We start from the raw sequence: 25205 nt of genomic DNA on the forward strand, positions 1-25205 counted from the left end.
GGAGGCCGCGGCCGAGGGACCGGACGCAGTGGGTGGGAGGGAACGTGAAGTCGCCGCAGTGTCTGATGGGCCTGTTCCGCCGCCAGGCACTGTTGCCGCTGGAGGACCACTCGTTACTGCTGCCGGCGTCTCTGCCGGCGTCTCTGCCGCCTCATGGCGGCCATCGGGGTTCACCTGGGCTGCACATCAGCCTGTGTGGCCGTCTATAAGGTGACAGGCTCGGGGAGCTGGGCTACGGGTACCCGGTTGCCTGGGTGCTAGACCAAGCCCTTTGGTCACCTGCGGGGTTGTGAACGGCATGTCGCCGGCCTAGGGACGTTGCGCGGAGCGGCGGTACTGCGGAGAATTTTTGGGTTAAGGACTGGGCGGCCCGGCCTCGTGTCCCGCACCTCCTTAGGAAAGGCCGCTGGATGCTGGGGAAGGGTCGGGGCGATGCCGGCGCGCGGGGTCTGGGGACGTCAGTGCCATAGGAGGCCTGGAGGGGGATGGACCTGGGGACGTCGTGGGCGCAGGAGGCCTGGAGAAAGGGTGGACCCGGGGACATCGTAGATGCAAGAGACTCGAACGGGGAGCGGGCCCGGGAACATCGTGGACGCAGGAAGCCGGAAGTGGGTCGGGCCCGGGGACATCGTGGATGCTCGAAGCCCTGAGGGGGAGGGCGTCCCAGGGACGTCAGGGCCGCCGGAGGCCCTGAGGGGGACCTGAGCGTCTGATACCCGGAGGTTTGCCTAGAAAGGGCAGGGTGGCAGCGATCTGGACCTGGAGCTGTTGATCCCGCGAAGCGTGCGAAGCGAGTTGATGGTGTGGGCTCTACTCACTTGTCCTTTCTGGAAATGAGACATCCTGCCTAGGAGTTTCGGCCTTCCTCTCATCAGTGGGGACGTGGGAGGGACAATAGTAATGGACTCCCTGGTTCTAGTCTCACGTTTAAATGTCAAGTGATTTGTAAGGAAAAGAAAAAGGGATTGGTGCTCCTTCATCATATGTGGGAAAAGAGAAGAAAGATGCATTTGTAGAAGAAACAGAAATAGAAAGGGTGATGTAATAAGACGTTATTATTGTACGTATATTATGTCTGTTCTGTTACTGGCTCTGCGGAGCAGACTGAAAAAAAAAAAGGCAGTCTTGGAATGCTGGTGTTACTAAAATCTAGGAAATCAATAACGGCAATAAAATCTACAAGTTTAAAATGTTGAAAAAGCAGTTTTTCTCTCATTGTATATAGGAAATTAACACTGGTCCATGTATGTCTGAATATAGCAAATGAGGCTGTATATTTCATTTCAAAAGAACTAATACGGTTGCATATTTTTCTCCAGGATGGCCGGGCTGATGTGGTTGCAAATGATGCAGGAGACAGAGTTACTCCAGCTGTGGTTGCTTACTCAGAAAATGAAGAGGTACCATTCTCCTCATTTTTGCACTTCGAAATAAGGTGAAAATTACATGCATTGTAATACATTGCTCTTTTTCAGGTTGTTGGATTGGCAGCAAAACAAAGTAGAATAAGAAATATTTCAAATACAGTAATGAAAGTAAAGCAGATCCTTGGCAGAAGGTATGGAATGAAATAAAGTTTTTATGTATGGTAATAAAAGTGCGTTTATACATTGTAAGCATAATGTGAAATGAAACTAGAAACACCAATTTGTTTATTCATTGTTTTTTGTGACCGAGTCATTTCAACAGTACCCCAGGAGGCTATTCCTTTTGATAATTGTGGTGAGTCTTCTTAAGGATGAGATTCAGACATTTGTTTCTTTCTTATGGGTCTGTTAGTATTGGCAGCTACCAACATGCATTTAGTTTTGACCGTCTATGTCATTCAGAGGTGGTAGTTTGGACTTTTCACATTTTTATAGTACTTTTTTAACTGAGAGAACTTGAAAGATTGTGTGAGAATCTGAAGATTTCTTTGCACTGTAGTTGAATTTTGTGAAACCTGTTATAATTGGTGAATATTTATATAGAAGCTATTGATTTTCTTAGATTCTTTTGTGACACTTTCTGGGAACTAACTTTTCCAGTTGGCTTACACTTTAATCATTAGAGAAATAGCTTAATTGATGTCTTAAGAATCAGGTTAATCATCTGTTGTAACTTTAATTAAAAGATTAAAGAGGCTTGCTTCCCCGGACTTCTGTCTCTTCAAATTATAGATTACCATGATAATTAGGGGTCTTCATTTTCACTGGAGTTGTAATACTTGGTATAGTGTTTTTAAATTTTCAAAGTGCTTTCACATCTATTATTTTATTTAATCCTCTTAAATCCCTGTAAGATAGGGCAGATTTTATCCCTCCCCATTTCTAAATGAGAAAACCAAGGCACATAGAAATGAAGGTATTCCTAAGTTGGGGGGTAATTAGATAGAACTACAGTTCAGGATGTCTAACCCTTGGCCCTAGGCTCTTCCCTTTATACTTTGTTCAGTTGAGAATTTAAGTGGAAAGTTCCTTGTGTTCATATTTTAGGAGTTGGGGGATTATGAATTAAATTTAATGTTTATTTCTTTTATACATACAGATATATTTTTATTTTCCTTTACCTGTGTTTAGTTAAACTGAACTTGATATTCATTTTTTGCCTTAGGTTATCTATTCATTAAGCCAAAAACTACTATATTTTGGAGAAAATTCAAATTTTTGTGATGATACATATATTCCCATATCCATTTATCTGTTGACAAAACTTAGTCCTGAGCATATTGAAAATAAATTGAGTTGGTGTCAAAAATGTTCAAATTATAAGCTGAAAAACAGGGAGTTGTAGGTGGGTCTTGAAGCTAGATTCACTGTAAGCAACCAACAATTTTTTTAATTTTTTGAGATAATGGTAGATTTACATACTGTTGTAAGAAATAATACAGGGAGATCAGATGTATTACTGGATTTACCACTTTGTCCAATGCTAACATCTTGCAAAACTATCCTACAGTATCACAGCCAGGATACTGATCGTGATGCAGTTAAGACAGAACAGTTCCATAGATTCATCCCCTGGTAGCCCTGTTTGTCTTTGGGGCAGATGGTTGAAGTAATGATGTGGGTGTCTTCTGCCATGTTGTGCAGATAGCTTTGTATTAGCGAGAACAACTTCAGCTCACTTCTCTGGCCCTGAAAGTTACCTTTTAACAAAGGAGTGCATTGGTGACAGAACAGTATTACAGAGCCACAGCATGCCACTTAGACCAAGGTTAGTAAGGAAAGAGCCCCTTCAGACATGTATTGCTACACCCTAGTCCTTGCACTTCTCCAGAGTGAGCTTCCTCGTGGTCCAGGCATTCCCCCTACCCTGGCCTGTCTATGTACAAGACAGATACAGATACACAGTTGTACCAGGTCTCAGCCTTGGAAGCATTCCGCCCTTTGTGGAGGAGCCAGTCCCCTTGTTACCAAGCCAGTAAGGTCCTTTTTACCACTTGGTCCGGTACCCATCCTGGGCGAACTCCCAAAGCTGGGCCGTCTCAGCACTGGCCTCCTGCCTCTGCAGCCTGCTCACAGGTAGCAGCACTTAACTTGCTGCCACAGTTATCCTTACACCCTCCCTGTAACTTTCGTTCCCCTGTGGCCTTCCAGCCAGAAATGCGGTCCTTGGACCTGGCTTCTCAGCAATTAGCCCTGAGAGGGAAGAATCGGCTGGCTCCTGGAGATAGACCGGAGCACACAGAGCTCCCCCACCTTCAGATCGGCACCTTGCTGCCCAGGAGCCTCCTCCAGCTAGCCTTCTCCCAGTCCGCTATGGCCACTTCCGGAAGCAGTGCGGGCATCCGGTGGTCCAGACAGGAGACCCGAACGCTTCTCTCCATACTAGGCGAGGCTGAGTATATTCAGCGCCTCCAGACCGTGCATCACAATGCAGACGTCTATCAGGCTGTGTCTAAGCGGATGCAGCAGGAAGGCTTCCGTCGCACCGAGCGTCAGTGCCGCTCCAAGTTTAAAGTCCTGAAGGCATTATATTTAAAGGCTTATGTGGCCCATGCCACAAGTATGGGTGATCCACCACACTGTCCGTTTTATGATACGTTGGATCAGCTTCTCCGAAATCAGATAGTGACTGACCCAGACCCAGACAACTTAATGGAGGAGGCTGCTTGGCCCAAACACTGTGATCAGAACTTAACAGCCTCTGACACCCCAGGACAAGAGGGAACCAGCATTCTGGGAGCAAAACGGACTCAGGCAGCAGATCATTCACCTGCCTTGCAAACAGTTAAGGAATCAGATGAGGATTGTCAACTGAGAAACAGTGACCAGATGCAAGAAGCCAGTGACCTTGAGGACTCCTGGGATGAATCCTCGGGTGCAGGTAACTCCCAAGTGTGTGAACGATTAGGGTCGCGTAGTCCCTATTTCTGCTCCCTGCCCTCTTTTTTTTTTTAACCTAAAGGTAAAGTAAAGGGCTCTAGAATTTTAAAAGCTATGACCCTAGGTATGTAAAGTATTAAAACTCTTTAAACCTGGAAGTACTCTTTAGAACTGAACTAGTTTGGGCTTTATTTTTAATGGGGACCTAAGAATTTGTGGCTGTAAAGTGGGCTGGACAGCTACATGGAAAGGGGTTCAAGAAGGCAAGGGGGGATGTTTCAGATGTATCATTACAGCAGACCACAATGTCCAGATGCAGGAGATGAGTTCCTCCCCATCCCCTGTAGAAAGAGGCCTGGCCAGGAATACCATAGTTCTGTCCCTGTGTCTCAGCTCAGCTGCCGGCTCCAAGCATTCCAGCAGCAGGAAGGTCCTCTCTGCAACATTGTTGCTTTGTCTTTCAGGGTGCTCTCAAGGGACCCCCAGCTACAGCAGCTCCCACCACCTTTTCAGAGGTGCAGTTGCTCCCTGTCAGAGCAGCCCCATGACCAGACTGGGTGTGTCCGGTGAGCCCAGTCCCTGCACCAGCACCGGCCGAAACACTCCTGGGGTGGCCTCTGCACCGCAACCTCCAGTCTCCTCCAGAGTTCCTTTTGTTTCTGGAGGGAACAGGCCTTTGAACAGTGAGCCCCCTCCCAGGTGGGCAAGGCGCAGAAGGCGGTCAGTGGCCAGGACTATCGCAGCCGAATTGGCAGAAAACAGGAGGTTGGCACGCGAACTCTCAAAGCGGGAGGAAGAGAAATTGGACAGGCTGATTGCCATTGGCGAGGTGGCCAGTGCTCAGCAGGACATTGCCAACGAGCTCCGCAGGGATGCCGTGGTCGCGGTCAGACGCTTGGCCACAGCAGTGGAAGAGGCAACTGGTGCTTTTCAGCTCGGGCTTGAAAAGTTGCTTCAGAGGTTAATTTCAAATACCAAAAGTTAGGAACTGATCCCACAAGGGTGTGTTGCCTGGACTGGCAGAGGCCCGGGCCTCCTGGTGCCCTGGCTCCTTGTTTGTGTCCCTGGAAAAAGAAGTGGATGGGCCATTCATATGCAGAGTGATAGGAATTTACGTGCTAGCTGCTTCTCCCAAGCATCTCCACTAGTTGAAAGACCTTTCAGAAATGGGAGTGTTGGCCTGGTGGAAAACGGAGCCGAGTCCAGAGAGCTAGTTCGCCCTCGCTTTGTCACTGATGTAAGACAGTCCAGTTCACCTCTACACCAGTTTCCTCAGCTGAATGGGGGCAACCTGCCTACCTCACAGGGTTGTTGTGAGGACCACATGGTTAACAGATGTGAAAAGGTTTAAAAGTTTAAAAGCACTATACTCATGTAAGTTATTAGCGCATCTGACCTTGGCCAAGGAAAGGCCAGGGTGAGGCACAGTAGTTGACAGTATAGGATTAGGGTTGTGTATCATGACCTCATTGCTTGAATCTTGACTAGTTTAACTTGACTGCTTCCTGGAGTTCACAGTCTTCATTTGTTTAAGGCCCTCTGTAGCTTACTAGGCATAGACACAACACGTGTTGGTGCCTCTGTCCCTTAGTTTACAGTGCTGTGTCCGTAACATACACACTCAGTAGTCAGTCCATCTTTCCCTCTGTTTTACTAGCTCTTAGTCTCTTATCACTGTAAGGATATAAGTCAGTAACTGGCAGGGATCCACACGCGTGCGTCATGGTTCACATTGATGATCTTTGATGTAATGAGAAACTGGCTGTCTTATAAAACATTCCATGTAAGTAAATTCTTTGCATTCCATATTATTTGTGTTCCTCTATATGCATAATTGCATAACTACAAGTTTGGTTTGCCATTTGGACATTGTGGAAACAATTCGGATTATATCAGTTTCCTAAATGCTTTTAGCTAATGTTGTTCTTTTCTGTTTGCCTTTTTTCCTGTCTAGTATGTCACAGAAGGCAAGCCCTAGGGAACTTTCCAAAGTCACTTTTTCTCACAAGATGTAGGTAAAAATTCTCATTAATGGCATATGGTGGACAAGAACACTTTGGAACAATTGAGGGTAGTGTAGGGAAAGATGGCCTGCAGTAGGTGACTCTTTAAGCACAAACCCTCAGCAAAGAATCCCCCTTTCCCTCCAAAGCACACTTCCTTGAGGAGTTATGATGGCGTTGAGCCATGTTTCCAACTTACTTTAGAAGAGAAGCCACTACTGGTCATTATGAATCTAACTCAGAGCTCTTAGGGGTTTTGTACGTTAAGGAAATACCAAAAGGAGACTTGGAATTTTAAAAAACCTTCCTCTAATCTAGATGCTGGAAAAAAACACAGGCATGTTGGAAGAGGTTTTGTTTTATACTTTGCAGGCTTGGTCGCTTACCTAAATGCTGGGAATACAGATAGGTGGAGAAGTGGTCAAAGCCTCAGTGGGGACATCCCTGGAAACATGAATAGATGACGGGCCACCAAGCTCCTCTGGTGAACGGGCGATGGATGTAGGGTGTAGCTGGTGAGGTAGAATACACTGGAATCGACTGAGAACTCCTGGGTTCTAATGCTGGCACGGTCTGTTACATTGAGCAAATCACTTACCCTTTTTGTGCCTCAGTTGCTTTATCTCTAGAATGAGAAGTTTGTACTAGATGACTTTTCTCATACCTTCCAGTTCGAAAAAATTAAATCAGTGGCATAAAAAAACAAAATTTCAACTGCAGTGTTTTCCATCACAGCAGCATAGTAATGTATGTTTGAAATACTGGTAGTAGTTGTATTTTGAGGAAGCATTCTACGGTGTTAACATTTATGAATATATTTCCTGAATTTCTGTAAGCACCACACCAGACATAGATTCCTTGATTTGAAGGAGCATATGTTAAGGTATTGAGATGGAAATACATACATATATTTTCTCAGTTGCTGTAGGCCATGCTATGGAGGGATGCATGTCAGTTCTAACCAGGTAACACTACTGTAGAGGGGTAGACTTTCTGGAAAAACAGGGAAGTACTTGAAAGAGTTAGGTGTGTACTGTATTAATCTATTAATGATAGCAAAGTACATAGGTGGGGACTTAATTGAGATAAGAGAAGTGCTAAAGACAAGAAGCAGAGTTGGACTTGGGAGGTAGTAGTGTGCAAATCTAATGGGTGCAGTAACTAATGGGGGAGTAAAACTAAAGGGAAAGATCTTAGAGAAGTAAACAAAAACAGGCCAAATTTTAAAAGGAGGGAAGTTGTGATAAGGGGAGGCCGTAGGGAAACAAGGCCCAAAGTTCCGCCTAAGCTCCAGGCCCAGCCATTCCTGCCTGTCCGTCTGTCCGCTTAGTAGACCAGTTCACCACTCCGTACCTCAGGTCCCTCACCTGGGAAGCGGGAGACTACCCACCTCACAGGAGTGGCATGAGGGGCCAGCCAACAGAGGGGTGTAAAGATGCTCTCAGACGCGGCAGGCACTGCTGTGACCTGCTGCGGAGGGAGACCTGTAGCTCTGTGTGTGCGGGTGCGGGCCCGAGGGCCTGCTGACTACAAGGGGCATGCAGGAAGGAGGAGGAGGGGAGGTGGCACTGCTGGTGACGGTTGTGCCACGATGGTGGGACTGACACTCTGCCTCCTGCAGCTGTGATGTTGCTGGTGCTCTGTATGCTCCCCCCCGTCTCTCTGTTAAGTGACTTCATTCTGGTGTGGACAAATAAAGTTGCGATTTGTACGTCGTTGTGGGTCAGTCCACTACTTTCCGGGCATATCATGATCGTTTGTCACCGTCCCCATTCTCTGTGTCCTGCTTTTCTCCAGGGCCTGGCCCCTCTGTGGCCCTCAGAGCTGCATGTGCTTTCTGTCTTCATGAGAGAGAAGCCCTCTTTGCATGGCAGTTGAGAAAGAATTTTCCATTTCTGAGAGTTCTGTAAATTCCATAAAATACCCTTTTCTGGCAAATTATCTTGTCTGAGTGATAACATACATAATAGGAGAAATTATCCTGGTTGGCTAAAATTCTATCCCAAAGAAAACAGAACCACTAAGTGTTATGACGAAATTACAATATTCATGAAAAAAATACTATGGGCACACTTAATCTTTTTTTCTTACCCTTAAAATATTTGTCCAGGTTACAGTATAAATATTTGGTTAAAAAAGGGAGGGGGTATGTAGTGGAAGGAATACTAAACCTTGTGCTAAAAATTTGGACTCTAGCCAATGGTGGCCTTAATTAGCCATGTGACTTTGGGGAAGCTTCTTACCTCTTTCCTCTCTGTCAATTTTTAGGTGATAGAGAAGGAAGTATGAAGAAGCTGCAAGTATTCCCAAGGGAATCCTAAGCCAAATTAGTCTATTTTAAAATCCTTTTTACACAGGTTAGGGTCTTCCGATGTTTAGTAACATTTAGCAGCTAGCCACTATTAATTTTCACCTCTTTAAACATTTAAGACTGGTCTCTGGACAGAAGAGCTGTAGCCCCTTGCAAGGAGGCTTTAGTGGCAGAGTCTGCTTCATCTTCATTTCTAGGTGAGATTAAGGCAAGGATCACACTCCTGTCTGCTCAAGGGGCAAAAGCACCTTAGTCGTTTGCCGTCTTACTGCGAGGCAGCCTGGTAAAATCTAAAGGGCCCTTGCCTGGTCGAAAGCCCTGGAATCAAGTACCAACTCTGCCCCTTATTGTAATTGGTAACAGATTTACAGTCTGTTACCTGTAGAATAATACCTGCCAAACTAACCCCACTTAGGTGTTGTGAAGACGAGTAAGGTAATGTATGTGAAAACAGTTGGCAGCCTGGATTCCTTTGTATTGCTATTTGGAGAATGTAACACCCATTGTCTTAGTTTTTTCATTGCCATACACATTTACTAGCACCTACTTTGTACAGAGCATTATGTGTCTGTCTGCTTGTAGTGCTCTGAACGTCTGCGTGTCAGAGATTCATGCTTCTGCTCAGTCTTTTCAGGTTTCAGGTACTGATTCATGTTCAGAAACCAGGCAACCAAGATGCTGTCACGTATTCTGCTTTGCCTTTATTTTGTGGTTTTACCTCCTTTTACTCTTTTTATCTCAGTGTTTGGATCTTCAGGATTAAAGAGATAACAATATATGACCTTAAATCATTGATATTATGAAAATCATTCCCAAATGTATAACATCGATTGACAGTAAGATCAGAACAAGTGAGAGCTATTTACTTTCAAATGTGAAGATTAATAGTTTAATAGAATTAACTGTAACCATTGGAAATACCACATCCATTTAATCCTACCATCTAGATCTGTAGTATTTCAAGATTTTTTAATATTAAGCAACTTAAGTTTGTTTGTATCTTTGTATTTGTTCAGTGGTATTGAAGAATATAATCTTTAAAACATATATCAACAATACTAATACAACTGTTTAACTGTCTTTATCTTTTTTTCAGTTTTATTAGGCAGAATTTTTGCAGCTGGACTTCACATACACATTATATTGCGTGTAAATACATGTATACAATATACTGCACATTTCTTTTTCAGTTTATGTATATGTACTGATCATTGTTTCTAATAATCTCTAACAATTAGAGCTTTAGCTTTTTAAACTTACATTAACTGTCTTTATCTTTATGGACAGCTCTGAGGATCCACAGGCTCAGAAATACATCATGGAAAGTAAATGTTTAGTGAGTATGCTTCCTTTATTACTTCCCTGTGACAGAGTCATCACCAAGGTCATGACCAGTTATATTGCTTTGAAACTTTATATCTTTGTTAAAATCATTCCTTATTTAACACACTTATAATTTCCTTTATAGGTCATTGAAAAAAATGGGAAATTGCGATACGAAATAGATACTGGAGGAGAAACAAAATTTGTCAACCCAGAAGATGTTGCCAGACTGATATTTAGTAAAATGAAAGGTATTGAGCAAAAGAAAAAAAATCTCTTAAAATTGACCTTAAAAAAAAGTGAGACGTGTTTTGATCTGGGGAGAAGCAAGGTAATGGTTCATGTTATCGGTGATGAGACCTAATTGCTAGACCCAACTGGGTGACTTTGGTTTCCCTAGAAGTAGTGTAAACGGATTGGGCCAAGTTAGCATTTTCAAAACTTCTTAAGATGAAGTGGCCAGATAAGCTTGGTGAATAGTAAATGTTTTATCTCCTTCAAAATTCACGATAATGTCAGCAGATTAAGTAGGTCTGGTTTTATCACCACTTTAGGGTAAGGCTCGGAGCTGAGCAGCCTCTTGTGGAACAATTTGCAGAATTCTGGAGTAGATTATGTACAAGGCTCACTTCAGCTCTGGAATTTGTGATGAGCTCGGGGGTTGGAAGGCAGTCTTTAATCATGTTAGTTTGTCTTCACATTGATGCGTTAGGAGCTCATTCTCCGTGGAACCAGTCTAATTTGGGAGATGCTTGAAGCCCGAGAAGCCTTGGAAAGTATTTAATTCCATGTCCACAAATATACCAAAACCACAAAAAGTAGTGCACAGTTTAAGAGAACAGGAGTGGAAGGTCAGTGGGGTGGGGCAATCAGATGATTTGGAAAAATCTTTATAGTGAGAAGATCTTTGGCAGAAATTAATAAGCCTCAAAAGATCACTTGACATTTTTGTGTGTTGTCGGAATTTATTTTTAGTATTTTTTCTTCTAGTTTTATTGAGCTGTGACTAACATCCAGCACTGTATAAGTTTAAGCTGTACAGTGTAATGATCTGACTTACATACATCAAGAAATGATGACCACAATAAGTTTAGTGAACTCTTCAAATATTTTTTTCACGTAGAAACGGCACATTCTGTCTTGGGCTCAGATGCCAATGATGTAGTTATTACTGTTCCATTTGATTTTGGAGAAAAGCAAAAAAGTGCTCTTGGGTAAGTATAATATGGGGTTTTTCTTACTTGTTTAGTTAAAGGAAATACAAATTGCACAGTATCGCTATATAGTCAAAGGTAAAACTGTATTTGTAAATACATTTATATATTTACATATGAAAATTGGGTGGTAAAAAGCATGGTAATAATCATTAATATTTCCTATATTTTATGAAATGTTTAAAGAACATAAAATTAGATGTACTTTCTTAGTTGTTTTGATTGGAAGCATTTTTGACTACCAAGTTGGGTTGATGTTTACAAAATCACTTCGCTTTAGTTTCATGTAATTAAGGCTTATGTGGGAATTATGTAAAAATAGGCAGTTTTAGAAAATATTTACAATTAGTTTTTCACCTTAGATTAACATCTAAACAAAAAGCTGTGTTTAGTTTTTATAGGTCATTACACAGATGTAATTGGCAAGCACCCATGCTTTTGCTCTGTGAACAGACTTCCCGGTGGGGCTTTGCTGAACACCCGAGTTGCTTCTGGGGCAGAGAATTGCTTTATTTACTTGCACTTGTGGGATGTTAAAATGTGACCCTTAGTTAAAGAAATTGGAAAGTTCTAAAATGGATTATAAATATATCCTGATTGCTTTCTGAAGTTTGTAAGCTTGAGCATTTGGAGAGCTTTTTTTTCCATATTCAGTATAAGCACATGTTATTTTCTTTGTCAAGAAAATAGATTCTGAACATTATTATTTTAAACAGAAAGTGATAGAGACTTAGGTTCGTTTCGTGTTCTTTGGCCCATTGTCTTACTTCTGAAGGTCACTGCCCTTCATGTTCTCCTTGTGATACCGTATTTGCTGTTGCCTAAAATCTTTAGCAGAGCATTTCTAAAAATGTAGATTTGAACATGTTGTGATGGTAAATTCATTAAAAGCAAACTGTCCACAGGGAAGCAGCCAGAGCTGCTGGGTTTAATGTTTTGCGGTTAATCCATGAACCATCTGCTGCTCTTTTGGCTTATGGAATTGGACAAGACTCCCCCACTGGAAAAAGGTAAAAACCATATTTGCAGCTCTAAATTCTTCAGTGCAGAAAACATTTTCGATTAGAGGAATTGTATTAATAGAGGCTGTTATATGATGCAGTGTCTCGAAGCCTTTATGGGTGGAAAGGCATCGAAACTCTCACTTTGAGTTTTTCAAACAGATGAGAAAGCTGTCCTAGGAAAGCAGAGAAAGGACATACAGGAGGGAAAGGAGCTTTTCTGCCCTTCTCTTGTCACTCACACTTTGTCGCTTTAGTGGAGGAAAATGGGAAATTTATATATTACCCAGCCAAGTTCCAACTGAAGCTCTAGGGCACTGTTAATTTTACTACCCCAGTTATTAAACATGCTTAGAAACAGTGAGGACCTTTATATACGTTTGTCTTGGCAGGAGATGGGGGGAAAGCCAGCATGGGGATTTAAGACTTCATTCAATAATGAAATAGTAAGACACACTCCAAATTTAGTTGTCAAAACTTGTCTTAATAGACCTGACACATAATGCCACTTTAGGGAAATCAATTCAGATGTGTTAATTTCCTCTAATTATGTCATTTCATTCAGCTCTCACAGTTACAGAAACTAATATGTATAAATCACTGGGAAATTACCTGTAGGTAAATGAAAATGTAGAATATCAACATTTTTGAATTTTGATACATAGGAAATAAGCTCTTGGTTTTGCATATGTTTTATTTTTATAGAACATGTTATTGCAGGAGTAACCAGGACAATACTAACATAAAATTTCTATATTTAATTCTCTTACAATTCACTTTAATTACAAATCTCTTTATTTACTTTGAAAAATTAGTATTTTGAACTCCAGTTATACAGAAGAATATACTTTTACCAGCACAACTAAATGAAAAAAAACTTTGGCTTAGAATCAGATCTGGTTTCTAGATTTCATTCGTCACTAAATGATGACCATAGACAACTCAGTTACTCATGTGAGAGTTTCAGTTTCATTTGTGATTTAAAGAGATTAAACTGAATGACTTCTTAGTTTAAGACGCCCAACCTAACTCTACAGTGTTGTGATCCTCATAACTTACTCATATTGTCTTTTTTCTTTAAGCAATATTTTGGTATTCAAACTTGGAGGAACATCCTTATCTATCAGTGTCATGGAAGTTAACAGTGGAATATATCGTGTTCTTTCAACAAACACTGATAACATTGGAGGTACACATTTCACAGAAACCTTAGCACAGTACCTAGCTTCTGAGTTTCAGAGGTGAGTATTAATGGACTTGGTGATGTATTTCGATTGAAGTTTATCTGCAGGTTTAATTGTTTTCCTAGTTTATTTGAAATTGCCCCCTTTCACAGGAGGACCTGTTTTTTCCAGTGCACTGGATATTTTTATGTTTAAAGTTATAACGTCCGTTCCAGCAGACGGGGAAAGTGAGGCCAAGCTGCCCAGTGCAGTGTACTTGAATTTTTCACTCAGTGTAAGGGACCACCAGACACTGAACTGTATGAACTTGGATCTCAAGTTCGACTTCTTAATTCTTCAGGTACTGCTCTTATGTCTGGATGAAGGAGGGTGCAGGCACTGAGGCCTCACTGCCTTCTGAGCAGTATTTACAAGTTTAGGAGATGATGTTACAGTTACATTCCAGTGAATTAGTGTCTCATGGAGTGTTTATATAATTACTAATCTACTACCACAAGGAGTATTTTAGTTTTATTACTGGATGTAATTATTCCATTAAAAGTTCTAATCCTGTTTGGCATGAGTCAAATATGTATAGGTTACATTTGGGCCATTACTGCTCTGAAGAGCAGTTGAAACAGCATTTTCATCTGTTTGACTAAACCGGATAAAATAAAAAGTCTTGAAAATGTGGTAATTTCTCACTTGTGTAATAAAGATCTGTACTGCTTTTTGTTTTAAAGGAAGGGCACTGGTAATTTTACTACCAATTCCAGTTATTAAATATGTTTAGAAACAGGGCCATCAGTCACCACTTAGCAAGCAATTTTAACAATTGACTCACCTTGGAAGTAGACGAACTGTAATTTTACATATTTTGTGTTTCAAATTTCCTTGAAGAAGCACTTTTAGTTCTTTTTTTTTTTTTAATGCTGGACAGATAATTTTATACCATTAAACAATAATCATGCTGCAGTTTTAAAAGGTAAGATGTGACTCAGACGACCCCATTGCATGAATCTCCTTCAACCTCCATTTGTCTCATCTACAAAAAAGATGACATGTACTGCACTTCTTCCTCAAAGTACAGTCCATTATTGTGGTTATAGAATCCAGCATTTCAAAGTGTTAAGTGGATTGGTTATCCACTTTTCTTGAGACCCTTCTTTAAATTGCAGAGAATTTTCTTCAGAAGCTTTGGAGAGTTGGAAGCCAGATACTAAAACCTGGTATTAATATTGATTCATGAGCTTATTATCCTAACAGGGATTATCCAGATTTTAGTTGCAATGAATTCTAACTGACCTAGTGATTTTTTAAACTTCAAAGACTATATTTTTAATTTAGATGCTTCAAACATGACGTGAGAGGAAATGCGCGTGCCATGATGAAACTGATGAACAGTGCTGACACTGCAAAGCATTCTTTGTCAACCTTGGGAAGTGCCAATTGTTTCCTTGACTCACTGTATGAAGGTCAGGATTTTGACTGCAATGTGTCCAGGTAAAACTGAAGTTCGAAACACTTGAACAGAATAATTCCAAGAATATTCATATTTAGGTGTAATTTTCTCACTGTTGGTTTTTCTTCAGTTGATTTGAGATTTATTAGCCCTCTATAAAGGAAGAGCTTCTCTGTCTTTACTTCTGGGGTCCAGTTTTTGTCAGCCTAAATAACTGTTCCCAGAGCAATGACATCAGCTGTGACTGTCCCGTTACTTTACGGCTACAGATAGCAGTGTGTGAGACAGGCTTCCTAGATCTTTAACAGGAAGATGAGTGGAGGCTTGAAGTATGAGATTTTCAAATTTCTCTTACTGAATTGTAGTCCTGCCGGCACGGTCCCTCGTTCTTTGTTGCTTAAATCTGATGTGGGGCTTGTGCGTGTGTGAGTGGTTGTCTGCCCCACCTTGTTAGTTCCTCTGCGTGGCAGCCTGTGTGCTGAGTATTCTCTGTATATTAACTCTCAAGTTCTCCTAGCAACCGATGAGGTAAGTGCTAGTATTTTCCTTCCTTTACACATGAGGAAGCTGAAACAGAGAGGTTTCATTTTGTGTCCAATGTTAACCAGCTAGTAAATGACAGACCTGGGATTCAAACCCAGCTAGTTTGACTCCAGAGTTTATATGCATTACCTATCACACTACACTGAGGATTGAGCTGCGTCTTGGTTTTATTTGCTTTGTCATCCGTCGTCAACATATTAAATTTTAATAGCTTTTATGACATTTAGTAAACACAGGTTTAATGTGCATAAATTGTTTGTAATGCTGATACCTTTTACATAATCCAAAACATAGATTTCAAGTGATTGCACCTTCGCCCAGAACGTCCAGAGGGAGGCTGTCGGCCTATCATTTTGTGTTGCATGTTACTCGCAGTGATAATAGCTACCATTAGTTAGCACTATTTATGCCTCCCAGCAAGCTAATAGATGACTTGGAAACAGTGAAGGTTTCCAGAGTTACAGTACTATATTACATTTAGGCTTCTACTAACCCTATTTGGTCAAATTGTCTCTTCGCCCGACCCGTGTACTTTAGCTTCCTCCCTTTCCCTGGGCTTTCCCAAAGACTCTCGGTCAGCACCACCCCATACCATGGCCACCAGCCACCTGTGGCTATTTAAATTTAAATTAATTAGAAATAACATTAAAACATTAAAACCATTAAAAAATGGGTTCCTCAGTAGCGTTAGCCACAGTTCAAGTGTTCAGTAGTCTCAGTGTGACCAGTGGCTCCAGAAAGTTCTCCAGATCTTTTAAGAGGGATTTCAAGCTACAGCCTAAAAGAAAGTTATTAAATTGAATTAAAATATCTTCTGTGGGCAGAATATCTTTATATTTTTTGTATTTCCAGAATTTCTAACTTAGTGCTAAGTTTATCTAAGTACTCAGTATGTTTGCTTATTAATATCAGTTATTAAGAAGAAAATAGAATTTGAAATGTTTCATTAAGGAAATTTTGCCTTTATCACAAAGATTTCAACTATAAAATATGCTTCAGTACCTGGAGATAGCACAAATATATTTTAAAATCAGTCATCTGCATTTAAGAAGCTTAGTATGAAATTAGGGAGTACATTTTTCATGAACATAGTTTGTTCTTTTATTTGCTGGCATTCAAGCTTCTCAGATGGTGCAAAACAACTAAACTTAGGTGCAGGAGACACTCAGACTATAAAGAAAAATAGTGAGAAGCAATTTTTAAAACTTTTAACACATAAAAATAGCAAGAACTTCCAAATGATGGTTTGACTTGGATCAATAGATTTATTGTTGGAAATGCCATACACTTAATATTTATTTTTAGGTTTTTTGAAAGCTTTTAAGTAGGGTAGGTGAGACAATCTTCCACCTGAACTTAGTATCAAATATCTTCATACATTTGTAGATGGATAACGTAAGCTTTTTATCCCCCCATGGTGTTGCACTGCTGGGTGTTTAATATCCTGTTCTGATCATGAACCTATTAAGAGATCCATCACAGTAGATTTTGGCATTACCCTTCACAAGAAACAGATGTCTTCTTTGACTGTACTAAACTTTTTTTTCTGTGTCTTCTCTGTGTGTGTTTGTGTATGTGTGTGTACAGAGCAAGATTTGAACTTCTCTGTTCTCCACTTTTTAATAAATGTATAGAAGCAATCAGAAAACTCTTAGAACAAGGTGGATTTACAGCAGATGATATCAACAAGGTAATACTTTTATCGTTTTCTTGTTTATCTTGGGAGTAATTTTTAATTTGGAGTTTAGGAAGTAGCCCCTTGGTACTGAATACCTTCCAGGTTCTTTCATGTTACAAATGGCAGGACTTCCTTCTTCTTTAAAGTGAATAATACTCATTGTGTATCTGTACCACATCTTTATCCATTCACCCATTGACACACACTTAGGATGTTTCCATACCTTAGCTATTGTGAATAAGGCTGCAATGAACGTGAGAGTACAGATATCTCTTTGAGATAGTGATTTTGTTTCCTCTGTATATATACTTAAAAGTGGGATTTCTGGATCATATGGTAATTCTATTTTTAACTTCATGAAGAATTTTCATACTGTTTTCCATAGTGACTATACCAGTTAACATTCCCAACCATGTATGAGGGTTCTCTTTTCTCTACATCTTCACCAGTATCTGTTATCTCTTGTCTTTTAAAAAATAGACATCCTTACATGCTTGAGGTGATGTCTCGTGGTTTCAATTTTCATTTCTCTAATGATTAGTGATGTTGAGCAAACCTTCATTTACCTTTGGCCACTTGTACGTCTTCTTAGGAAGATTGTGTATTCAGGTCCTTTGCCTGTTTTTTTAATTGTATTATTTTTTGCTATTGAGCTAATGAGATTCTTGTGTATTTTGGATATTAACCCCATTTTAGATACATGATTTACAAATACTTTCTTTCATCCCACAGATTGCCATTTCATTTTGTTGATGATTTCCTTTGCTGTGCATGCTTCTTAGTTTGACGTAATCCCACTTGTTTATTTTCGCTTTTGTTGCCTTTGCTTTGGGTATCAGATCCAAAGATTATTGCCAAGACCATCGTCAAGGAGTTTATGCCCTATACTTTCTTCTAGGAGTTTTATGGTTTTAGGTTTTACTTCAAGTCTTTAATCGATTTTGAATTGATTTTTGTGTGTGATGTAAGATAGTGGTCCAGTATCATTCTTTCGCTTGTGGATACCCAGTTTTCCCCATACCATTTATTAAGAAGTCTCTTCTTTCCCTGTTGTATATTCTCGGCTTCTTTGTTGAAAATTGATTGGTTGTGTATGTGTGGGTTTATTTCTGGACTCTCTATTCTGTTCCAAAATTGATTGGTTGTGTATGTGTGGGTTTATTTTTGGACTCTCTATTCTGTTCCATTGATCTGTTTGTCTTGTTTTATGTGAATACCACATTGTTTTGATTACTACAGCTTGTAATATAGTTTGAAATCAGGAAGTGTGATGCCTCCAGCTTTGTTCTTTCCTAAGATTACTTTGGTTACTTGGAGTCTTCTGTGGTTCTATACAAATTTCAGGGTTGTTTTTTTTCTATTTCTATGAAAATTGCCATTGGAATTTTGATAGGGATTACATTGGATTTTTGGGTAGTAAGGACATTTTAACAATATTAATTCTTCCTATCTATGAACATGAAATATCTTTCCATTTATTTGTCTTCTTAACTTTCTTTTATCAGGCTTGCAGTTATCAATATACAGATCATTCACCTCCTTAATTGAATTTATTCCTAAGTATTTTATTCTTTTTGATTACTCCTGTGAATGGGATTGTCTTCTTAATTTCTTCATCCAGTAATTCATTTGTAGTGTATAGAAAGTAATTTAAAGTAATTTTTGTTAGGTATGACCTTACTGTTGCCAATTTGTTAATTGTTTTCTGCCTGTTTTATAGATCATTTGTTTGTTTCTTCCTTTCCTGCCCTCTTTTATGATTTGATGACTTTATGTATTAGTTTGCTTTGATTTCTTTCTCTTTACCTTTTGTGTATCTAGATGTTTGCTTTGTGGTTACCATGAGGCTTATATGAAACATCTTACATAGTTAAAATAGATTATTTTAAGCTGATGACAACATAACTTAAAACATAAAAAAGTGCTACATTTTTACATTCCTCCTCCCTGCATTTTATGTTTTTGATGTCACAATTTATGTGTTTTATATTGTGTATCCATTAACAAGTTATTGTAATTAATTTTTAATGCCTTTGTCTTTTAACTTTTGTATTAGTTATAAGTGATTTACCTACCACCACTACAATATTAGAGTATTCTGAATTTAACCATCTATTTATCTTTAACAGTGAGTTTTATACCTTTATATGTTTTTATGTTGTTAATTAGCATCATTTTGTTTAAACTTAAACGACTCCCTTTAACATCTCTTGTAAGGCCAGTCTAGTAGAGGTGAACTCCTTCAGCTTTTGTATGTGAGAAAACACTTATTTCTCCTTCAGTTTTGAAGGACAACTTCACTAAGTTGAGTATTCTTGGCCGACAGTATTTTTTCTTTCAGCACTTTGAATATCTCCCTTATAGCTTGCAAGATTTCTATTGTAAGATCCACTTATAGTCTTAAGGGTGTTCCCTTGTATGTAACAAGTTGCTTTTCTCTTGCTACTTGTAAGACCCCTTCTCTGTTTTTAACTTTCAGCAGTTTAATTATAATGCATCTCACTGTGTGTTGCTTAAATTAATCTTATTTGGTACTTTTGGAGCTTACTGGATCTGGCTGTTTCTTTCCCCAGATCAGGGAAGTTTTCAGCCATTATTTCTTTGAGTAAGTTTTCTGCCTCCTTCTCTCTCTCTCCTCCTTCAGAGATCCTTATATTACATATATTGGTCCACTTACTGATGTCCCATAAATTCCTGAATCTGTCTTCATTCTTTTTCATATTTTTTTCCTTTTTGCTCCTCTAATTGAATCAGTTCCTCTGCCCTGTCTTCAAGTTCACTGACTCTTTCTTTCACTTTATCTAGTGTGTTGTTTAAGCCCTCTATTGAATTTTTAAGTTCAGTTATTGTTTTCTTCAATTGTATGATTTCTGTTTGGTACTTTTTTATATTTTGTGTCTCTTTGTTGAAATTCACACTTTGTTCATGTATTACTCTCCTGACTTCACTGAACATCTTTATTACTGTTATTTTTAACTCTATCAAATGAATCACTTATCCTTGGTTCTTTAAGATCAGTGTCTGCAAATTTATCTTGTTATATAGTTTGGAACATATTTTTCTCTATCTTCATTTTCTTTGACTCTCTTTGTTGGTTTCTGCACTTTACATAAAACTGCTGCCTATTCCAGTCTTGGCAGACTGGTCTTGTGTGGGAGATGACCCTTGTCAGTCAGCCCAACCTGAGCTCCTGGTGGCTTCTCAAAACTCTGTGCCTGTCTAAGTTGCCATTTGTGTTCTTAGAGACTCTCAGTAGTTGAGGGTGTGCAGGACCATCAGTTTCCTGAAGGGGAAGATCAAAGTCAGCACCTAGATACAGGCTCATTAGAAGCTGGACCCTGAGGCAGCAGCTGGGAAAGTACTTAGTCAACCCCTTCCCTTCCACGGAGAAACTGGGAAGTTGGCATGTTTGCCTTCTCCCCACTTTCTGAGCCCAGGTGTGTAGCCACAGAGCAGGAGTCGCTCCTTTGCCCATTTAAAACCTGCTTCTTTGTTTGCTGTTGCCCTGGGGGACTCATGAGTGCAAGCCCCGGTGGCCATCAGGGCAGGGGATCTGGGCCCTGTCCCTTGGGTGTCAGTTATAAAAGCTGGGGTACTAGATGTGTGGACAGTCTCATGAAGGAACAATTTTTTATGAAGTATTTCAGAGAAAACAGTCTTAATCAGTGGTACCTAGAGCTTAAAATGGTTGTAAAACATCTTTTTCCTTGAGAAAATTATTCTTCCACAGTGAAGACAAAACCATGGCATAGTTTTCACATGGAGAGATTACCAATGTTTATTTTGTCACAGAAATGCTGTGATTTATGTAAACATTTCTTTTAGATAATGCTGGGACAGTATAAAATATTAATTACTGTATTTCCTGTTCAAATGAGTATTTGTGGTTAAGTGTCAGATGCCTAGTATTGATCATATGTTGTTAACATTGTATTTTTCTATGTGGGGAGATCTCCTCATTTTAAACTTTGTTATTATGAGTAAAGAATATGTTTAATATTTAAAATGTATTAAATACATATTTATATGTAAATATAACATAAAATAACATGTTAAAATAGGGCTGCTTATATTTCACCGGTTCATATGATAAAGATGGCTCAGTCTGTTACACTTAATTTTGAGAAACAATCATTCTAAAAGTAAAAAACTGAAAATTATTTTTATTTTCTAGGTTGTCCTTTGTGGCGGATCTTCTCGAATCCCAAGGCTGCAGCAAATGATTAAAGATCTTTTCCCAGCCGTTGAGCTTCTAAATTCTATTCCTCCTGATGAAGTTATCCCTATTGGTGCCGCTACAGAAGCAGGAATCCTTATTGGGAAAGAAAACCCTTTAGTGGAAGACTCTCTTAAGATAGAATGTTCAACCAAAGATATTTTAGTTAAGGTATGTGTAGCTTTATTTTTCCAGAGTAGTATAAATTTATTACTGTAAGTTTATACACATACTGTTTTTAAAATAAAACTTTGTATACTGGCAAAAATTTATAATTTTACTTTTAGTGAGTTTCTGATATTCTTTTTTAGTTAATAGTAATCTAACATGTTAATTTCTTAATTAAATATAATTTTATTCATAAGCTTCTAATATAGGTAGAGAGACATATGTTTCAATTTATTTTTAAATAAAGTGGGTTGGGATTGAGGATCACTTCTATATTCTTCTCTTTGCCTCTCTGTAGTTTCCAGATTGTCAGAAAGGAGTATATATTAATTTCTAGTAGGAGTGATTTTTTTATAATTGTAACAATGTCAAAGAATATGCATATTATTTTCCTGCTTATTAGGGAGTTGACGAATCAGGAGCCAACAGTTTCAAAGTACTGTTTCCATCAGGGACTCCTTTGCCAGCCCGAAGACAGCATACATTACAGGCCCCTGGAAGTATATCTTCAGTGTGTCTTGAACTCTATGAGTCTGAGGGGAAGAACTCCACAAAAGAGGAAAATAAGTTTGCACAGGTGAATAGATCAGATTGCACTATGAATTAGTCACATGAAACTATGTGACTTTTCCTTCTGGATTAGACTCTTGTTTAATTTCAATTAATATAATATGATATAGGACATTTAACATATTTTTATGAATGGATTACTTGTACTTACTCATTTTTGAAAGAGAGAAGAACTAGGCAATTTCAAAATTGAAAAAGCTAGAGGAAAATAAAAACAAAGTACAGTTGTATTTACATTGTTTCTCTCTGTGCTCTTGACCCTCCTTGGTACTAACGTACCTGGCAAAGGAAATGCCATTTCTTGGTTTGCTAAATGCCAGGTATGCTTTACTAGGCAATTTACATAGTCTCAGAATGCTGTGAGATAGACGTTACTATGTGTGTTTCATAAATGAGTCAGAAACAGGCTCATGGTAGTAAATACCTTGTCATTGTCTTGATTGAGCAAAGATTTCTCCTCTGGTTGGTTTCACTCCTGGGCCCATGATCTTGCCTTTATACCATGCTGCTTCTGACACAGGATAAGTTTGCTTGTTCAGATACCACATGCCTGTTTCATATGATACGGTCCTCTGCATCTTTTAAAAAGAGTGAGGTGGAACCATGTTATTTGCTTAGAAACATGCCCAAGAAATATAGTTATGTTAAAACACACACACAGGGACTGCAGAACTGCATTTACAATATGATGCCTTTTGTGTTTAAGTCGAAATCTAATAGAGAGCAGGGATGTGTGTGAAGGAGGTGGTGTGTGGGGAGGTGGTGTGTGGGGAGGTTGTGTATTTAGATGTCTATCTATGGCTACAGAGAATAACCATAGGTATTGGAACAGTATTCAAGAAACTTAACAGTGGGTAGATTTGAAGGTACCAAGAAAATTTTTCTTTTTACTTTTTAACAATATGAATTTTTTACAAACAGCACATTAATTACTTTTATAGTAAAAATAAAACAAATGTAGGTAACAAAAGAGAATGATTAGTATCTTTAACTTTACATCTATTTTCTGATTTCAACAAAAGAATAATGAAAACACACACGGGTAACATGTCTGGGTTCCACCTCAGACTTAACATCTTAGAATCTGCTGGAGAAGGGCTCCTTCAACTGGTCAAGTTTTCAGAAGCTCCTCCAGATGTTTCTGTGGGTCTTTACTACAAAAGCACTTTCCTATCACCAGATTTCTAAGTTCAGGTGGAAGTCTTCCTATTCCCGCAGCTTCTCTGTCTTGTATATTTATAGCCTTTTCTCTGCGCATACTCCTGTCACCATCCTAATTTACAGCTGCCAGAAAGAAACACGTTAGTCACATAATACTGAATTTCAAAAAGAGTCTCTTAGGGATTCCATCTGTTCTAACCTCCTCATTTTAGAAATGAGTAAACTTAGTGCTTGCCTAAGGTGAGGAAACTTGATATTGGCAAAATCTGAAAGTCACTTCCAACCTTAGTCTATTGGTATACCTTTCTTTAGGAAACTGACAAATTTTATAGTAAATTCATTAGTATCTCTGACTTACAAATGTAATCTTAGTTGTACAAAAGAATTTGACACATTTCTTTTAAATACATTTTCCAAGTGCATTTAAAACATTTGAATTTTTTAAAGTATATATAAAAGGCGTACTGAAAGGTAATTTACATGTTACTGTAATGGCATAATTACCAAAAAGAAAAGCAGCCCCTATTTTCTGAGACAAACAGTACTTTATAGAAATAAGCATTCTAATCTAGGGCATGACATTTAAGAGGGACAAGTATATTAGTTATCTTACATGCCCTCCTTTTAGAGGAGACATTTCAGTTAAGGAAACTTAATCCTGCTCTCTCAATTACGATAAATGGTAGGAGAATTGAAAACAGCCCTATTTTAAAAGATTAGTTTCGGTAAGTAAGATTTAGTCAGTTGGAATAATTGATATATCAGTTTATTAATAAGTCAAAGTACTAAATCATCGTTGTATTATTTTTGCATAAACAGGTTGTGCTCCAGGATTTAGATAAAAAAGAAAATGGATTACGTGACATATTAGCTGTTCTTACTATGAAAAGGTACAAACAACTTCTGATGTTAAGAAAATCCACTTTGAGATTTGACCTTTTTTATTAGTTTATTGATTTTTTACCTGTTGTCATTCTGGGAAAATCATTTATTAAAAACTTACATTTTATTGGTGAACTACATTTTAGCCCTGTAAAATTACATTTACAGAGGGAAGTGTACCTCAAGTCATTTGCATTCTGAATTTTTTTTATGGACCCTTTGATCATTTTGGGTGCAATCAACCTAAAAAAGTAGTCCATGCAAGTTTATAGACATAATTTTCATCAATTTTATATATAATTTTCAAAGGTTTACATAATTTTTTTTTGTCTCATGAAAGGGTAAGTTTATTTCAATATTGCAACAGAAAATCTGTAGGAAATTAATTACTAATTAAATTCAGGTTTTTATCATTTCCTTAAAAACAGGTCATCCATAATACTGTGTTTTACAAGTAAATCATTTCCAAATTAACACTAGGGACAATTCACTGCATAAACCATACTTAACAAGAATATAGAATTCATTAGGGCACATCTGCCTTGGCCTGGGCTTGAAAACAACATGATGCATTTTTACAAACTTGCATACAGTCTTCAGTTTAAGATCTTTATCATCATGGATTTTCATGGAATACAACTTTCATCTCAGTGATCTAGGAGGAAATTTTTAAGAAAAATTTTTAATTTTAATTAGGACATACAGTTCTAAATTTAAATACACTGCAATTGTTTCTTCTTTCTCTCTTAATATTCTTTCAAAAAGTAAAATGATCCCTTGTTTACTAAGTAAGTTTTCAGGTAATTTCTTAAGGACTTTCTTTTTTTATAAATTGAACTTACATTATTTATTTTTCTTGCTTAGGGATGGATCTTTACACGTGACGTGCACAGATCAAGAGACTGGAAAATGTGAGGCAATCACTATTGAAGTGGCATCTTAGTGCTTTAGAGAAACCACACATTTTTTAGAACCAGAATATCAACTTTATTTGGTTTTGTTTGTAAGTGAGGTTTATATTAAAATACTTTTTGAATGAACCATATGATTTATGTTTCTATTAGACTACAATATATTGGTAAGTGTTGCAATCTTTTTTTGTTATCCACTTAAGATTTCCATTATTAGTGGGAAATTACAAGGAACTCTTTCTATCATGAAGCTGTTGGGAATTAAATTGTTTAAGTGGATTGAAGGAAACTT

The 25205-nt window shown here is 38.6% G+C and overlaps 3 protein-coding genes across 6 annotated transcripts in view; 2 read left to right on the plus strand and 1 right to left on the minus strand.

Moving 5' to 3' along the window:
• Positions 1-39: 39 nt before the first annotated feature.
• On the plus strand, positions 40-25042 carry HSPA14 (heat shock protein family A (Hsp70) member 14). Of its 3 annotated transcripts, XM_010998245.3 has the most exons (14): positions 43-210; positions 1320-1400; positions 1476-1558; positions 9909-9957; positions 10090-10195; positions 11068-11158; positions 12064-12168; positions 13242-13400; positions 14670-14825; positions 16915-17017; positions 21180-21392; positions 21793-21966; positions 23940-24010; positions 24867-25042. In XM_010998245.3, exons 1-14 carry the CDS (start codon positions 154-156, stop codon positions 24943-24945), a joined length of 1527 nt encoding a protein of 508 aa, XP_010996547.1. In that variant the 5' UTR covers positions 43-153; the 3' UTR covers positions 24946-25042. The 3 variants fall into 3 exon arrangements, with proteins under 3 accessions (XP_031300431.1, XP_031300430.2, XP_010996547.1); XM_031444571.2 differs by lacking the exon at positions 21793-21966 and having other exon boundaries at positions 40-210; XM_031444570.2 differs by lacking the exon at positions 1476-1558 and having other exon boundaries at positions 42-210; positions 1320-1435.
• MSANTD7 (Myb/SANT DNA binding domain containing 7) lies at positions 1476-6113 on the plus strand. Its single transcript, XM_064479547.1, has 3 exons — positions 1476-1558; positions 3579-4308; positions 4772-6113. Exons 2-3 carry the CDS (start codon positions 3585-3587, stop codon positions 5290-5292), a joined length of 1245 nt encoding a protein of 414 aa, XP_064335617.1. The 5' UTR covers positions 1476-1558; positions 3579-3584; the 3' UTR covers positions 5293-6113.
• The window catches only part of DCLRE1C (DNA cross-link repair 1C), a 78093-nt gene continuing 74079 nt past the window's right edge, over positions 21192-25205 (minus strand). Inside the window, exons 15-16 of one of the 2 annotated variants that reach the window (XR_004134214.2) lie at positions 22384-22537; positions 21192-21317 (exon numbers count right to left, since the gene is read on the minus strand). Coding sequence is in view for 1 of the 2 variants with exons in the window: in XM_031444567.2 (XP_031300427.1) it covers positions 24650-24657 (8 nt within the window). In the remaining variant the exon portion in view is untranslated. Of the gene's footprint in view, positions 21318-22383; positions 22538-23936; positions 24658-25205 lie in introns of those variants that run through there. The other variant, XM_031444567.2, reaches the window with a different exon arrangement.

The sequence above is a fragment of the Camelus dromedarius genome, chromosome 26, assembly GCF_036321535.1.
Source record: "Camelus dromedarius isolate mCamDro1 chromosome 26, mCamDro1.pat, whole genome shotgun sequence".
NCBI lineage: Eukaryota > Metazoa > Chordata > Mammalia > Artiodactyla > Camelidae > Camelus > Camelus dromedarius.